Raw genomic sequence first — 18,739 nt, 5'->3', positions numbered from 1 at the left:
CTCAGCCGCACCCCAGAACCCCCTCTTGCACTTCAAACCCCTCATCCCCAGCCCCACCCCAGAGCCCACCCCCTCACCTGAACCCCCTCCTTCACCCCAAACCCCTCATCCCAGCCACACCCCCTCCTGCACTCCAAACCCCTCAGCTGCACCCCCAAGCCCCCTCCGGTACCCCAAACCCCTCACCCCCACCCCCTCACACTCCAAACCTCTCAGCTGCACCCAAACCCCTCATCCCCAGCCCCACCCGAGAGTCTGCACCCCCAGGCAGAGTCATCTCCCCCCCTGCACCGCAGCCCTCTCCTGCACCCCAAACCCCTCATCTCCGGCCCCACCTGGAGCCTGCACCCCCAGCCAGAGCCCTCACCCCCCTCCGAGGGTGGGGGAGAGCAAGCGAGCGACAGAGGGTGGGGGCTGGAGTGACTGGGGGCAGGACTTTGGCGAAGGGGCGGGTTGGGGAGGTGTAAAATTTTGTGTGGTTAAAAAGTTGGCAACCCTATTGCGGAGCCGCCCGGGGCCGTGGCCCCACAGCTGCATGGGGGCCGTGTGCACATGTGCCCCGTGGCAGAGATAGGTGCACGCTGGCCCTGGTGCACAGCACTTCCGCAACGCCCCAAGTGTCTGCAGAGGGTAGATCACACGCAGCTGGGACTATTTTTCTCTCAATCTCGGCAGCACACCTCGAGCCTAGAATGGAGTCAGAGCTCGCGGAGGGATCTCTACTGCGAGGCTCCAGCAGGCCAGGGCTGAGACGGGGTGAATGCGTGCGCATCTCCCTACTGACGCGGAGAGCGCAGCCAATAGGAAGGGGCGTTCGCTACTCTGGCGGTGGGACTGGGAGGCGTCAAGCGCCGTCAGGTAGGGAGCAGGCAGCACGTCACAGCGGCTCGCGCGGGGGGGAAGCGGCAGCCAATTGCTGCCCTATCGTCGCGGTACGGAAGGCGCGAAGGTCAGGAGCAAAGCAGCTGACTTTTACCCGCCCGCTTCCGGATGTGGGGCTGTTCTCCAGCCAGAGCGAAGCTGGTGAGCGACGCCTTTCTCGTTTCCATGGCAGCTGGCGTGGCCCAATCAGTTGCCAGAATGAGGCTTGATTGACGCGGGCATTGCCCTATCGCTAGCGGAGTTTCAGCGCGAGGGGCTGGTCCAGGCTAGTACCGCCTCCCACCTCTGAACCGGGGGGTGGGACGGAAGGAGGCAGCCAGCCTAGCCAGGCGGTAAGAGGCTCTCCTGGCCCGGGCGGGGGCCGCTTGGGGAGTCAGCCGGGGAGCGGGGTGATTCCCGTCTTCGCTTCCGGGCCTGCACCCACCCCCTGGGGGAGGCGGCAGCGCGCTGGGCCCCGCGGGGGTGCGGGCGGCCCTGGGGACTAGCAACAGCCCCGGGTCCGTGTCGGGCAGGCTGGGCCCGTGACCGCGGTGGGCTCCCCGTCCCTGGCGGTCAGGGGCGGATGTGTTCCCCTAGGCGTTACTGTGGGGCAGCGCTAAGCAGGCGGGCGGACTCGATAATGGCACAGGCTAGCTGTAGACCCGAGCGCACAGCACGCTGCTTTGGCGTGTCCTAGCTTAGTCCTGGCCTCTAGAGGCTCTTGCGTGTGTCAGCCTGTGGGGTTCTTGTAACGCTCCCCTCCTTTCCCCCAGTGGCTTGTGAGGCATTGGCTAGCGCCACTGCTCTCTGATGGATGGCTTCTGAATTGTTGGCAGGGAGTCTAGCTCTAGGGATGGGGGTCCTGCTCTTTTAGAGCCAGAGCATGTGAGTTGTATCCCCGCTGCATCTGGATTCCACGCGGCCACAGAAGGTTACCACATAGTGACAGCTGCCAGGTTCCTGGGTGACTGTGGATTTGTTAAGATTGTCAAAATAAGCAATTAAAGGAAATGCAGGTCATACGGGCTCTCAGATAAACATACACAACGTGATAGTTTACCTGTGCCAAAAAACAACTAAAACTCTGCCCTTTTTTTTAAAAAGACATCCTTTACAACAGGTTGAGTTGTTTTGAAACCAGACAAAAACGTCTAGCTTCAACCCTGAAGTAATCTTAAAAAAACAAACAAAACCAAAAAAAAAACAAAAAACCCCACCACTTTTCCTTTGGATACTTATAATGGGAGTGAACCTAGTGTTCAAAATGGAACCCTAATTTTAACCTTAACTGTAGAGCTTGTGCATAGTGGCCCTGTTCAGGTTAATTCTTAATGATCTGCAACTCAGAAACAACAGATTTTCTTTTGGTATCCCATCTATTAATATTATGGTTTTGCAGAGTAGTGGAAACACCAGTCAGGAGCCACTTTGCAATTAAGGCACTACTATAAACATAATTACTAGATAATCCTGACAGACCTGCAAAGCAGGGACTAGAACTGTGGTCCTTCACCAGTAAAAATACCTGCCTTGAGCTAAAATAAAACCTCAGTCACATTGGTGAAGTACAGACGGACGCTTGGACCTGATTCTCCACTGTCTTGGACCTTGCATAGTCATGTATACACATACATAGTATGTGTAAAATATTACCAGATCAGAATAGTCCTATTTTATGCCCACTTTGCACAGGAATAAATGATTACCCAAGGTCCAAGGCAGTTCTTTCCAAGCTTTAGCCAGCAATGACAGGGGGCACAGTGCTATCGCCCTGATCCTGCAAATACTTCATGCATGTACTTTTTTCATGTAAGTAATGCATGGTTAAATTTAAGCACATGTGTAAATCATTGCAGCATTAGGACATGTAACTCATTCCAATTAGATAAAACAATAATTAATAGCTTAGGCCTTGGCTACACTGGCGCTGTACAGCGCTGCAACTTGCTGCGTTCGGGGGTGTGAAAACACCCCCCCCCAGTGCAGTGAGTGCAGCGCTGTAAAGCGCCAGTGTAATCAGCACCTGCAGCGCTGCAAGCTATTCCTCTCGGAGAGGTGGAGTACTTGCAGCGCTGCGAGAGCTCTCTGCATGGCAGCGCCACTACACTCGTGCTTCACAGCACTGCCGCGGCAGCGCTGTGAATTCTGAAGTGTAGCCAAGGCCAAAGAGTACAATCTGGTTTACTGTTTCTTTGTTTAGGATTCCCCCCGCCCTCCAAAGAATTCAACTTAAGTTACAGAATAAATTAATATGGCTGTTCCTTGTAGGGAGTGAGGTGGACAAGACGACACATCCTGCAATCAAATGTTTCCTACTTCATCTCCTGACAGTCCAGGTCACCGCATGGCTGTTGGGCACTGTGTTCTGGGGAGGCATAGTTTCCTGTGAGCATCCTGCATGTGATGGCAAGGTGGTGTCTGGCCCGGACTGTTACTGTGGTGTCCCTCACTGTAACTCTGTCTGCTGTTGCTGTCAGGTACCCTAGCTGCCGACTCCCCCACCCCCTGCTCCATCCATTCAGAGAGCTTGCCTACAGGTATTTAAATTATAACACAGCAGTGACATAACCCTGCTACTTCTCATAAACGATAAAGCAAGGTTGAGGTCTAAGGCCTTGAACCCGCAACTATGTATGTGAGTGCTTAACTTTATATATATGAATAGTCCCACTGAAGTTTCTCATGGGACTATTCATGTAAAGTTATGTATGTTTTGGCATCATCAGGGCTTATTTACCCCTGTTACACTGCCACTCCATCAAAAGTGTATTTCGGATATTAACATCAAAATTCTGCTATCAGATCTGTTGAACTCGGAGTTGCAAATATGTGAGTTGCACATGCATATCCAGTGAGTGAATTTGGCCCTTAGTATGGTACATAGTTTTGGTAAAATCCCCAAAAGCAGCAGATGATTTTAATCCTGCAAACATGTATGCAAATATGTAAGTTTGTCATGAGTAGTTACCACTGGAGACAAGTTACTCACTTGCATATGTTTACAGTTTTGGGCTTATATAATTTTACTGAGAGTCATGACAGTCTTGATGTATTAATTTTTCATTCTTGTAGAGAGGAATTAATTTTACCAAATAATGGGAAATATAGCTGGGAAAAGCGATCTCAGATGGAAAGGTTGTGGGTCTAGTTGAGGAATGGGGCAATATTATTGCCTATTTATTCATTTGGACTTTCACACATTTATAAATAAAATAAAAAGAAGCAATGTGACAATTCCTGGTGTGTGTATTCATAATACTTATGTAACACTATAATGTAATTCTGATGAGCTGAACTATGCTGTAATTTTGGAATGTCACCACTTCCTTACTCAAAAAGTATTTTTGGGCATATAATGAGTTGTTATAATCTATTGAAGAATTATGCTGCAATTTTGCTCATACCATCTGATTTTTTTGTAGGTTCTTTGGTTTTAGTAAAAGTGCCTTGCTTGGCTAGGGCTGAAAAGATATCCAATATTCAGAGCCTGTGAGTAGATAGATCAGAGGGAGAAATTTCTCTGGTTTACTCAACTACAGATAAATCACTGGGCAGATGGGACTGGGTGTATATTTTTAGGCTTAATATGTTACTACTTCTTTAAAAAAATTAACATCATGTCTTTTTTTCTCACTTTACAATCTGGAGTTGTAAAACTTGGAATTAAATAACTTCATTTATATTTTTTCAGGACTGTAACACTAACACTTTTTTTCTCCCCCGTCAATAGCTCAGTTCCAGTACATTGGTTTCATTTTTACCCTGTCAGCATGCTGAGCTGTTACAATCCAAATGAAAATGCCCACAACAAAGCTCACACGTCCCCATATCCAGGGTCAAAGGTTGAGCGCAGCAAAGTACCTACTGATAAAGTGGGCTGGCTAGTTGAGTGGGAGGATTACAAGCCTGTGGAATACACTGCAGCCTCTGTCTTGGCTGGACCCACGTGGGCAGATCCGCAGATCAGGTAAGCAGTGTCTGGCCAAAAGAAATTGGGGGTTCTTCTAGATGAATGTGGTTCTGCTACCCATTGTAGAGAAAGGAAGGAATTTGTTTTGAATACATCGGACAGAGAGAAGTTTGATCTACTTCTGCTTTAAATATCTTTCCTAAAATTACATGTACACCTGGTACTTATGAAAGTGAAGGACTTAATAACGCTGGCTAGAGTACTGTATAACTTGGATAGGCTCTGTAAACCGTCCACACATCTTCTACTGCACTGCACCTGTGACTATGGAATAGGTAGTAATTTTCTTCTAGAATGAATGGGTATACCAGGCACAGCTGGATATTCAAATGAAGCTAGTTCTGTAACATATGCCCATTTCTGTGGCAATGAAAGGGGTTAGTAACATGATGAGAGCTTTACTTCTGCATGGGATAAAGATGAGTAAAAACTCAGTCTTGCTACACTGTCCTTTCAGACATTATTGACATCAGGGCTAGAATGCTGCAGCAGCTGCTATATGGAGGTAGAGAAAGTGTTTAATAATATGTATGTTTCTATTTGTTTGTATTGGTATATGAAATGCAAACACACAGTAATAATACAATGTTAGAATTCTAGAATTGACCACTTGGATTCAAGAAATGCAGAAGTTAAGGTTGAGTGCCCAGCTTTGACTCTGCTTGCTTGTACATGTGTATATCAATCCGGTCTAATGTAATCGTATATCATTTCTTAAAGAATGCAATCTACATATTTTACAACACTAGATATGTATGTGTCTAAGATACCTTGTGATCCTGTATTTAAACTGTATGCGAACACGTGCACAAAAGGGGCAAAATAAAGTTAGTTAGTGCTTCAATCTTAATTTTCATGTTTCCTGACTTTACATTAATATTTGATCGCATTTATTACTTATTATATTATTATTTGCATAGCATCTAATACCAAGGGCTCTTGAAAGACTTAGGGTAGAAATGACTATATTGTGCTAGTGCAAAGTAGCCATAGCACTGGGGTATATTCTCTCTCTAAATGTTCATAATTCTTAATAGTGCTGATCCAGATGTTAGGTGTCAGTGCAATCTTCGAAGCAAGCCAGGTTTGAAGAAAATTGGGTCAATGGTTGTAAAGTTATGAATATTTGATGAAAAAAACTTTTGAAATATGCACATATGTCTGTCTGTGCATGGCCCTCTATAGACTCCTGGGGTGATTTTCAAAGGCACTCATAGGAATTAAATGCAAACTCCTACCAAAAGTCAGTGATTTCATTGGAAAAGTGTTTAGTATGTATTTTTCATATGCTCATAACTTTGATAAATCACAGCCAATCAAAGGTCTCCTCAGGGATTGTATCTGTGTCAAGTTTCAAAGCTTGGCTATTTTGTCCTGTAGACCTGGCTCAAAAAAAAAAATTGGTTAAAAATTTATAAAATGGGAAAAATAAATGTTTGCCAGGTTCAAAAGTGGACAAAGGGATTTTGTTCAAACTTTAAAAGAAACACATATTTTTGGGCCGGAATCAGTAATGGACAGTATCATCCCCAAAGGTGGATATTTTAGAAACTTAGAATGTCAAATCCATATATCACCTGTTAGAAGTATTGAAAGATTCTGCAGTTTGCAAATACTGACACTTTAATGGGGGCAGGAGCAAAGCTTAGAAAAACAGGGCTGCAATTCAGTTTTAGACTTTTTGGTGAACCAAGTGCCATCCCTGAGACATTTGGTGTTGCAGATCCTTTGGATGGCATTACAGCCTTTATAATTAACAGCTGTTGGTTGCTTAGTAACTTACTCTATACTACTCTTCCCTAAAACAGTGCCAAAAACTTTTCTCCCAAATTCAATGAGAAGGATGGACAAGTGGAGAGGAGGAGTCTGAGTGGCTTGTATGAGGTTGAAAATGGGAGGCCCAGGTAGGTATTTTTGCTCCTTAATCTTCTATGACAATGTTGTGACACTGCACCCCATATTTGTCATAGTAATATTATTATGATATGATTGTGATGTAATTATGGTGCATTTTGTACAAGATAAGTCACGTGAGATGTCATTGAAAAAGTTATGATTTGCTGAATATGACTAACCTATTTGTATGCATGTATCATTTTTGTAGCTGAAGTTATGAATATTGACTGTATCTGTATTTCAAATGTAGTTACACCTGTGTAATGCCCACTAGACAAGATGCTTTCAATCTAGATTGCCCTGAATAGGCCCTTCCCAACCAGCTATGAGCCATTAGGGAAGACAATAGGCCTTAGGAAAAGCTTATCTCCCACCTGGTGAGCCTTCCTGAGAACCCTCCAGACAGCCTGTAAATAACGGCTGCTATGACTCTACAAGGACATGTGACCCAAGCCACATAATTCTGGACTCCATCTTGAGATGTCGATATTTTTCCACAAACTGGTCTGGGAACCAAGTTTTGAAGCAAAGGGTTCCTGCCATAGCTAAAGCTATATAAGGCAGGGAGTGACCTCATCTGGGGTTCTTCACTCCCCACACAAGATGACTCCTGGAAACACCTGAGGAACAAAGACTGAACTGGGGGAAGTGCTGGACCCAGGCTAAAGGGATTTCTAGCCTGTATATGAAAGACCTGGGGATTCCAAGCTGTAAGGCAAGTGCAGCTTGTCCCTTAAGAATCTGCAGCCTGCTTGTATCATCAGCCAGGGTGAGAATTTGCCAATTCATATCCTATCTTCCTAGTATCTTAGACTTAGTTTGTGTTTTTGTTTATTTACTAGGTAATTTGCTTTGATCTGTTTGCTGTGACTTATAATCACTTAAAATCTATCTTCAGTTAATAAACTTGTTTTTGCTTTATCTAAACCAGTGAGTTGGAGTGAAGTGCCTTTGGAAATTATAGCTCAAGGGGCAAAGGCTGTTGCATATTCCTCTCCACATTGAGGGGAGGTGGGGCGAACTCTGAGCTTACTCTGCAGTTTCCTGTGCAGCGCAAGACGATATAATTTTGGGTTCATACTCCAGAGGGGGTGCGTGCCTGGGGAGCTGAGAGTTACCTTGGCTGTAGCCTTTCTATTGTTGTTTCGTGCAGTGGCTAGACAGAGAGCCTGCATGAAACCAGCTGGGTGTGTCTCTAGGGTGTATGCTGGTGGAAGTGTAGGACCGGGAGCATGTCTGCAGCTTCTCACAGCAGCACAGTGTGAGAGGGAGCCCAGGCTGGTGGTCAGAGGGCTCAGTGGTACCCCAGTTCCAGGTGGCACCCTGGGGGAACTCCTCACAAATGTCATTTGAGAAGGTGTGTTTTTAATGTTTTTTGTATCTGATTTAGCATGTGTTACATACTAGACCAGAATAGCACATTGTCTGTGCTGACTTAACTGGTGCAAAGTCCCACACCAGAAAGTTTGCTTAGAAGAGGACTGTAAAGGAGCAATGTAGTGATGGGCCTGTAGCTAACACAACTCCCAAGATGGGAGGATGTGTTGGGTGTGGGAGAATGTGCTGTAGGATGTGTTGCATCTGCTTTAGCGTCTGCTGCAGAACTTCTAAGGAAACACCACCTCCCTCCCTGAGGTGAAAGTCTCTCAGTCTGGATGCAGCAGTTCTCACTGACACAGGAAGGTACAGTTTGTACCTCTCTGCAGCAGAGGTGAATCTAGCACACTATATTTAAACTGTTTATTCTCTATAGATTAGTGTGTTTCACACATCAGAGATGAGATTGGAAAGCTGATTATCAAGCTGAGGGCAAGATTGTGACCTTCCCCTACCTGCTAGTATACAGTGTCTCCTTTCTCTTCTATATGGACTACCCACATAGCCAGCCCATGTGTGAGGCTAGAGAAGACTGTGAAGGTCTACTTCACAGTCTTCTCTAGCCTCACTCCGCGCCCCCCCCCAGCAAAATGGGGTTGGGACCTTGACCCCCATGCCTGGCATGTAGAACTGCTCTTGCAAACCAGTCACAATTCCTTCCCTAGACTGCTCCTGGGATGGTGCAGCTATGTGCTCCATCCTCCTCACCTTTTATCTTGGAGTAGGAACAATTTAGAACCCTCAGGAGAGTTGTAGTCATGATCTGGAGGTGAGACTACTTTAATTCTTTGACACCATTTCATTTTTCCCTGTGTTTGGTTATTTAGATCCCAAGGTAAAAGAACAAACCAAAGAATGTCCCTCCAAAGTTCCAGGATCTCTTGGCATATTTTGTAAACTCCTATAATACTGTATTTTAAAACGAAGTTTTGTGGTTTTACTTTTGTATCGTATTTTCAAATTTAGGAAATGTAATGGAGCTTGATCTCACTAAAATGTTTAATATTTTCTGTCCATACCTTGAGAGAGTGGGGATGAGGTACATGTCAACACTAAGAACTTGACCAAATATACATTGTTACCTTCCTCTTTCCTCCTTCTGTAGTTCCTTATTATTTGAATGAAGCTGGCTTCCCAGAATATTTGTACATATTGGGGATTTCATATGTACCACCTTCTCTTTCAGAAATCCGTCTGGCAGGACGGGATTGGTGGGTCGAGGATTATTAGGGCGCTGGGGACCAAACCATGCTGCAGATCCTATAATAACTAGGTAAGGGAGACAGGATCAGAGGATGATATGCCAGCAGAATGGAAAAATGTAGAACTTGCATTCATGTGTACATGTCAGGTACCTGTATATGAAAAATTTTGATTATATTTTGATACATTTATCTATTACATGGATGTTACCTATGTGCAATTAGTTTAATGAAATATTAGGCAAATGCTTTATTTTCATCTTTGGAGAGGTGAATGGGAAGTCATCAGTCAGGACAGACCATCACTTAAACTGAGGAAGCTGGTTTGAAAAAAGAGGAATAATGCAGCTGGTAAACCACTGTAGGAAAGTATTAACAAGATGACATATGGTAAAACCATCTGAAAGCACAGTGGTGTTGCAGAATACCTTGCATGATTATTATCATCATCATAATATGCCAACAGGCCTTTCCAGTACCCTGTGTAAAATTACTAGTTATCTTTTTTTAAAGATTGTAGGTTTGAAATTCACAACCGGTAATAACTGAAATTCAGCATGGCACATTGCGAGATGTGTATTTCCACTGTACTGTTTGAGATGCTGTCTGATTTTAATGCCTTATATGAGGAGGTCCTCTCTCCTGTTCAGGTCAAAATACATAGCAATTTTATGATACTGTTGCATTCAAATTTAATATATATAACATTGCATACAAAAACACATTAAAGATTGTTAGGTGGCAAAGTCAAGCACTCAAAAGTTAGATGTCAGAATTATGGTTGTCTGTGCAACCTTAATTTGTCCCCCATGGGCATATACATTGTGATAGTCTTTAATAACATGATCATATACCATTTTTTAGCATCGTACCATTGCCTAATCCAATTCACAGGATGGGTAGTGCTTGGGAAATGAGGCAACAGATCAATATTTCTTTTTATGGTCATGATTCAGTGTGTGGCCCTGTAGCTTATTTATTGCATACCATCCAAACCCGTCTCTAAGTACAAAATTATTACTTTCTTCTCGGGCTTTTTATGCTGCTCATCACCATAGTATAACCCTAATATCTGAATACTTCAGAAACATTGACCTGCACATGGAGATAAGAGAGCATTTTTATCCCCATTTCACAGATGAGGAAACTAAAATAAGGACATAGAAATTTATCAGGAAACACAGTGAATCAATGGAAGAGCCAGGATTAGAACTCCCCGATAAGCAGTTACTAGCTCCCAAGCCTTTACTCATTGCTCCAGACCACGCTTTCTTAATTCCAGAGTGTCTGAGCAACCACAATTCCTATTGACTTCAGTTGCAATTGTGAGCACTAAGCACTCTTGCCTCAGGTATCTAAATTGGGCACCTAGAAAATAAAGAACGCACAATTTGTGTGAAAAGTTTTAAGTGACTTGCCCATCATCACCTAGGAACTCTGGAAAAGTCAGGGATTTAATCCAATTCTCTAGGGCAGTTTTCAGCTGCCTTATTACAAGACAATCTGTTCTGTTTTACAGTCCTCGGCCTCATTCACCACACCACACCACACCACACCTTCCAACCTCAAGAGCAAATAATGCAGGGGCAGAAACAGTCTCATTCACTTGACGACCTTGATTAATTCCAAAGAATGGAAAATAATTTTCCTTGTTTGTCATTCCCTGCAGGTGGAAGAGAGATAGCAGTGGCAATAAAATAGCTCACCCAATTTCTGGCAAGAACATTTTACAGTTTGTAGCAATCAAGAGGAAAGACTGTGGGGAATGGGCCATCCCAGGGGTAAGAACCAAAGCACGAAGCAGACATTACAATTACTGTCTAGTAAGACTATGAAAATGTAATTGATATTGATTTGATAGCTAGTGTGCATATCCTCTGAATGACTTCCTCTTGTGAGGCACATGAGGCACTTTAGAAACCATCAAGGAAAACTAAAATATTGTTTTACCAAAAAGCCATTAAACTTCTGTTTTCTTTTTATTGCCATGATACAAGACAGTATTTGTGTCTAACTAGGACTATTCTTTCTGGCTTCATTTATTTACAGATGTCACACTTCTTTTATTATTGCTGATTACTGTTGGTGTCCATAACTCTTTACAAGTGCATTATAGCTCCTTGAATGATTTACAGTCTAACACAGACCAATAGAACATACAGAATAAAGAGCAGATGGAATAATGAGAGCAGACAGGGTCTAAGAGGGATATCAGTATTGGGTGTTTTTGTTTTTGTTTAGGGTATGGTAGATCCAGGAGAGAAGATAAGTGCCACACTGAAACGAGAATTTAGTGAGGAGGCCTTAAACTGCTTACAGAAATCCAGAGCAGAGAAGGAAGAGATGGAGAAGCAAATGAACAGACTCTTCAACCAGGAACATTTTGTGGTAAATCTTTTTCCTTCTATGATAATCTTGTATGCTGTTAAAAAACATACTCAAACATCAATAGAATTTATAGGGGACTGAAAAAAAACAGTAGCAGAATGGTTTCATCCATGGCGCCACTGCACTCTACTGTGGGAGTGGATTCTACTTGTGTCCTTCCTCTCTTGGAAATATCCTTACAACTGAGGATTTCTGAACTTTAATATGTGGTTTCCTAGCAGGGAACTTTGCTTTCGTACCAGTCAGATGCACGTTTGGGTGTAGAATCGTAGCATGAGAGAGAACTGGATAGAGCCCTGCTTATCTGGGATCTACACTCTGGAAAAGGCATAGTCTGGAAAAGGTCAATTATATCCTCAGTTTATGTAGCATTTTCTCAGAGAGACTTATGTATTGTTTTGATGGCCAAGTAGAGTTACTGGAGGTAGGAGCCCCTGTGAATCATTTGCTAAAGCTTCCTTAAATCCTTGTCTAATGAGGGTAATTACAGTGCACTTACACCACATTCTGTGCCAGTCCCTTAATGGAAAGTGCATGTAAATAAATTGTCATCATTACGGTTCCTCCTCAGTTTTGCAGTAAAGGCTGCTTTGCATTGCTTGGCACCTCAGGGCTGTGGAATGGAGATGGGGAATTGATAGGAAAGAGAGTTTGAATAGTGATGCATTTGTTATGCCTCACCAACTACTAGTCTCTCAAGAGATAAATATCACTCTAGATGTAGAAGAAGGCCCAGGATCATGGATTATTTTTCTCAGGAGACATTACATGGATTATAAAACTTAAATAATGGAGCGGGATCACACAAGAAACCATTCAGTTCAAAGGCCAGCAGTCAAAGCAGCTATCGAAAAAGAACTGAGAATGTTAACTGGAACTGGGTGTAATGTTTATAATAATTTTATACCTCCCCTCCCCCCCCTTTGCAAATTTTCCCTGGAATTTTGAATTTCAGTGAAAAATGGTTCAGAGCTTTCAGGAAAACTTCCTTTAGGTTTTTCAGATTTTTAAATGTTTTGACCAGCTCTATTAACTTTTATGCCTCACCAATAGAGAGATGCAGACTGCTGCAATCATAGGGAGTCTGTGAAACTTGTTTAGAATGCCATTCTATTGAGCATTCCAATCTTTATCCTGTGGATTAATTACCTTCCTTCGAACAATAATTAATGTGTCTGAGCTCAGTGGGTTCTAGTGATTAAATGATGACTACCATTTATTATTGTGGTAGCACTTAGGAGCCCCAGGTTGTGCTTGGCACTGAACAAACACAGAACAAAAAGACAGCCTCTGCCCCGGGGTGCTTACAATCGAAGCATAAGACAAGAGACACTGTGGATACAGACTGGGGGGAGCATAAGGAAACAATGAGAAAATATTGGTCAGCATGATAGGCAATGGTCTCAGCACACCAGCTGTGTAACTGTCAAGATTTTTTTGTCAGCATTATGGGAAAGGAGTGTTTTAAGGAGGGATTTGAAGTAAAACAATGAAGTGGCTTTGAATGTTATAAAGAGCTCCTCCCATGTCTGAGGGGCAGCATGGGGAAAAAGCACAAAGATGGTTGTTTGCAAATTTAACAGGAAAAGCTTTTGAATGTGCTGACTCATTTTGGGGAGCAGATCATGTACTCCTCCAGAGCATTGCAAACTAGTACAATTTACAGTCATTCCTTAACCAACGGTGAGGCCTTTTAAGATTCTGCCTCTTCTCATATAATGTTGTGGCCCTCAGCTTAGGCTGTCTGTCTTCCGCTTAGGTGTATAAGGGATATGTGGATGATCCTCGTAATACAGACAATGCCTGGATTGAGACAGAAGCTGTGAACTACCATGATGAACCTGGTGGGTAGCCACATTTTTACCTTTAAGCAGTTGCTTCCCTAAATATGCTGTTACAAACTAGTGGGAAGATGACAGAAAGGTGCTACAGGTTACTCAACTATCATCAAGTGTGAAAATCAGGTGTTAATCTATGGAACAAAAGTCAGTGGGTGAGGGTTTTTTTTCCCCCCCTAGAGGGGTTCACCCGTGGCACACAGTAATCTTTCTTCTCCAGCTCAGCCTCTTCCAATAAATATTCACAAAGGTTAGTTGGCTAAATCATGTTAAGAAAAATAGGTGCTTTGGGAGGATATCTATTTCAATCGAATCATATTGGAAGAGTCATGAAGATTTAACTTAATTTTTAAAAAACGTATATATATTTAGTATAACTTATTGGATAGAGACCAGACATTTAGCTAAGCCTTGTTCTTGCTACAGTATCTCTTTAAATTTGGTTTAATCTTCTGTCCCATCATGAAACTTGGGAAGAGGGATTTAAATTTTTCAGAACTGTTCCAGTAACTAGCCAATGCAAAGGACATGTTGCTTGTTTAGAGGCATTGTTTTTGGTGAAGCCCTATAAAGACACCCAATTATTGTTGTCTTCACTCTTCATTATAGCGTGGGATTAGGCCATTGGTATTTTCAGGTACCCTACTGAAATAGTAGTATCAGAATCTGGTTTACCTCCTGGTGAATGGCACGCGGGATGGAAAGTTTCCAACCATCAGCTATATAAAGGGTATAAAAAACTGGAGCAGTAGGGGCAGAGGACAGCAGAGATCAGTTGAACCTAAAACTTATTTTAGCAGGAAGACAGTGCATGTGATCGCATTAATTTTACAAGCTAGCCATGGCACTTGTGAAACTACAACAATGGTGCCACAAGGGTTTAGGCTATCTATTCTGTTTCCAGCTAGACAGTATAATGTCAATTATGCATGTAAGTATGAGAGGTAATGGTAACAAAGAGGAAGAATGTGCTTAATGTCCTAGCTGCTGTTTAAAAACCTGACTGCTATTTTTATGGCAGTAGTTGGAGTAGTTGGAAACTGGCATGAACAGGCCTCCTGCAGCAGAGAGTAATGGAGCATGTAGGATAGTGAGAGGGCAGAAATTAAGATAAAATACTGTCTTAAATCTTTTGTTTGGCAATCAGGTGAGACAATGGATAACTTGCTTCTGGAAGCAGGAGATGATGCTGGGAAAGTGAAATGGGTTGACATCAGTGAGAAACTCAAGCTATATGCAAATCATGGTGACTTCATCAAACTTGTAGCTGAGAAATGGGGAGCACACTGGAATGAAGGCCCTGTTCCTGGCTGCCATAAATGATGCTTCTGGAATCCAAATATAAACTGAAAACCGATGTAAGTATAAAAAGGAAAAGAACATGTTACTTTATTTAGAGAGAGGCCATCTTTTGTATCTTCAGTTTTGTTAGTCTTCAGTACTAAGAATAAATTGGTACACTAATTGCCTTTTGGTCAGAAATCCGTGCCATCCGTGGGACATAATGGTAAATACATCAGACATGAGGGGCAGAAAGCATATAGAAGTTCTCCAGTTAAAGAGCAGGAATATTTTATGACTGCAGTTAGCCATGGCCTAAACCAAAGCATCTATAAGACTTTCTCTTCACATAACTCTAGTATCCAAACTGTGATGAACTCAGACTAAAAACAAACTTTGCTTTCACGTTCTCCATTGCCTTCTCCTTAGTGATTTCCATTCAGCTCTTAACAACTGCAGACAGACATGGCAGTGCTGAGATTCTAAATTGTCTTGATTTTTATACTAAGTTGTAGGCTTGGAATTTAGCTTTGTGTGCGTTTGCTGATACCTGTCAGGAAGAGAAACCTTTCAGGTAGGCATGAGGTTTAGTGTGATGAGCTAAGTGATGATTTATTAATTGTGATTTGAAAGTTATATAATAAACCAGAAACTAAATGAATTCACTTTCACTTTAGGAAACCACTGGCCAAAAAAAAAAGTCTTGTCTGAGAAATGAGTACTCCTGATGTTGAGAATCATGAGTATTTTGCTAGACTGAATTGTTGTGTTATTCACTCATGAACAAATCCAAGAATGAATTTGAGTTGGGAGGAACCTCTAATACAAGGTTGCCCAAATATTATGACACAAAGGGTCAAACTGCTAATTTGCCAGGAAGCCAAGGGTAGGATCCAGTATGCATGTATTTTATTCTAAGACACATTTATAAGTGCACATAACCAGAATATTTGCTTGTACTTGTGCCTTCCTTGATAAGAGAGACAAATATTTGGTTGAATTTACCAGCAACTTAAGAACCTGCAGCTGATCTGCTTGTATCTTCCTGCTGTTACAGCATGAAAATGGCTTTTTGGGCTATATTTTAGGACTTTGTGGGCTGAATTTTACTCTTGGGCTACTCTTCAGGCAACTTTTGCTATGAGTCATCTCATCTTTCCCCTTGCACTGTGGTAGAGCTGATCTTTGTTTTCTTTTTTAGATCCTCCATACACCATCCCTGATTGATGGGTATCGTGTCTGGCTAATTGAATATCTCCAATAATGCTAACCCTGATAATGCTGCATTTGGTTGCTGACAATCTCTCAATGTTGAGTTGCAGTACTCTCAGGGATAGCCTGATGGCTCCAACATTGGGGAGCGGAATTGCATCAAGAATGTCTGCTTGCAAGTGACTGAGATTCAGCTCTAGAAAGGGCTTTGAATGTGGTCTGCTGATAGGACACACAACTACATTCAACCATGAGCATCATAACTGAGACAATTCGACCAGCCCAGTACCATGGTTCCCTGTGTTATGCAACATCACTCCTCCACACATCCATTGTGAGGATGCTATAGCCCGAATGGTTGAGAAGATCAGGGCAAACCTGAGCCTACCAATGTGCACAGACATCTCTGACCACCCAACAGTATGTTTGTTGTCAAGGCACCTGTTGTGGGCCCACTTGTCCTGTCCAGATTTCTCTGTGATGTTAATGTGGTTTGAAGAATGGTCTGCAGCTGATGTCAGAAACCATTCTCTTATAACTGATCCGACCATGTATGTACCCAGCCTTGATTTGCCACACTTGCTCATGTGCCATTCTGAATCAATTTCAAATGGGCCAGAGTAAATATGCAGCCAGCCTTCACATCTTAGCTCTTTTAGTATTTCATCATCATCATCATCTAGCTCTTTATTTTCATCTGAACTTTACTACAAGTACAGTAGGGAATAATTCTGTATGGGTAGGGAGATGGTCTGGATGTTCCATCTCCAACTTCTATGGATTGTGTCCTATTGCCACCTTTCTGGTTGTTTGGTGCCCAGTACTGAATACAATGTCCTTATTTAATTTCATCTGGAAACTAGTCATGCCACAATTACGTTAATAGAAAATCAAGGACAATAAGGAAGTGAAAATGTTTTGATTTAAAAAACAAAAATGAGGAAGGCACAAATTGTGGCTCAGTCATTTAAGCTTTCAAATAAAAATTGCTTATAAATAGATCTAGGTGTACATTTCTTATTGAGTAGGTGTAAGTTTGGCTCATCTTTAAGAGCAGTCCTTTAAACAAACTCGAAGTCAGAAAAGAAAATGGTCAGTCAATGCTCAATCTTTATTAAAGCATAAAATGACATGGAACATATGGTTTGGATGAGTAGAATCATCTACTGTTAAGGGGTTAGACAAAGAATACAGATGAATGTTAGAGGCATGTATAGGTGTACTGTTGTTTATCTCCAGTATTTTCAGTGCACCAGTAACATTAAAGATGTGTGAGAGAATAATATAAATTCAAACAAAAATAACCTTGCTGACTAGTTAGAAGTAGATAAGGTGCATGGAGGACATCGTTAAATTCCCAGTGTCATCTGCAGAATGAGAAAACTGAATTAGAATCTCAGTTGAGAATTAACAGCTGTTTCCACTGTTCTTTATCGTTAAATACATTAAATAGAGCGTATGTTAACTCATAGCACTAGCCGTGAAGTAAACTATTGTAAATTAATGACCACACGAGCAAAAGCAGGTCTCTTATTTATGTCAATAGGAGATAGTTGAGGAGCAGCTCCATACATAAAATATGAACGTACTGTAGTATTGTTTAGTAACCTTAACAGAGTTATTAACATTACAAATAACAAAATCCATGCTGTTTCCAGAGAATTATAAACATTTCACAAAGTATTCATTAACCAACAAAACAAACAATAAATAGGACAATGTGATTTACCCACTCTGAACAAGGGTGCTGGAACCTTTGTAGAAGTGGGGGGGCCAAAGCCCAAGTGGATTCCTATGTCCCTTCTCCCCTAACCCTGCACTCCCTTGTGGCCCTAGCGCCCTGCGCCCTCTACCCACACAGCACCCCGCACCTTCTAGTCACCTGGTCCAGCCAGTCTCCTACCTCCAGCGGCTGCCTGTAGCTCGCCGGGAACTAGCCGCACAGCCCATCCTCCTTCTGCTCTTCCCACCAGCCACCGTCTGGCACCTGCAGCACCGTGATCAGCTCCTCCATTGCAAAGCACAGCCCCTTCCAGCGTTGCTCTGTGCCTGCCTGAGACTTGCAGTTTGGGGGTGTGTGATGGGGCATCTGCCACACACTGGCCCGTAATGGGTTAATAGAGCCCTAGGGAGGCTGTGCAGGAGGCAGCCAACTAGAGCTGGGCTTGCCCATATAAAAAGGGCTGGGGAGCAGAGCTGCTTCAGTCTCTCTGTGGAGCTTGAGGAGGGAGGAGGACTGGCTCCCTTGCAGGCTGAAGGCTGTAAGCACCTGGGACAGAGCAGTGCTGCAGGCAGAGACCTGGGGAGCTAAAGGCAGCTCCTGGAGGGCTGCAGGGCTCTGTAGGCTGAGGCCCTGAGGCAAGGGTAAAGAGGGTGCTGGGGCTATGGGGAAGTGGCCCAGGGAGATCTACAGAGGAGTCGGAGGGAGTGCCTCAAGCAGTAGCCATCTACAGGGTCTCTGGGCTGGGACCCAGAATAGTGGGTGGGCCCAGGTCCCCCCCACTCGCCACTGAGGAAGTGGCTGGACAGTGGGCTGCAGGTCCCCTGGAAGGGAGGAGCACAGAGTGCAGCACAGCCGGAGGGCTGTGTCACGAAGAGGACGTGGCAGTACTGGGAGTGATGTGGGTCCCTGTAGCAGAAGTGACGGCGGCAAGACGCCACCAGAGGATGGCACACTGGTGTACATAGCTAATCCCCAGGACAGCCAGCTGGAG

At 43.3% G+C, this 18,739-nt stretch overlaps 1 protein-coding gene across 1 annotated transcript; it reads left to right on the top strand.

Moving 5' to 3' along the window:
- The first annotated feature begins 1,150 nt into the window (after window positions 1–1,150).
- Window positions 1,151–16,696, top strand: NUDT9 (nudix hydrolase 9). Its single transcript, XM_026660507.2, has 10 exons — window positions 1,151–1,214; window positions 3,130–3,398; window positions 4,592–4,828; window positions 6,640–6,735; window positions 9,291–9,377; window positions 10,976–11,087; window positions 11,548–11,694; window positions 13,454–13,538; window positions 14,680–14,890; window positions 16,015–16,696. Exons 2-9 carry the CDS (start codon window positions 3,265–3,267, stop codon window positions 14,853–14,855), a joined length of 1,074 nt encoding a protein of 357 aa, XP_026516292.1. The 5' UTR covers window positions 1,151–1,214; window positions 3,130–3,264; the 3' UTR covers window positions 14,856–14,890; window positions 16,015–16,696.
- The last annotated feature ends 2,043 nt before the right edge of the window (window positions 16,697–18,739 follow it).

The sequence above is a fragment of the Terrapene carolina genome, unplaced genomic scaffold (assembly GCF_002925995.2).
Source record: "Terrapene carolina triunguis isolate 2854851 unplaced genomic scaffold, T_m_triunguis-2.0 Scaffold789, whole genome shotgun sequence".
NCBI lineage: Eukaryota > Metazoa > Chordata > Testudines > Emydidae > Terrapene > Terrapene triunguis.
This window is presented reverse-complemented; position numbering and strand designations above follow the sequence as displayed.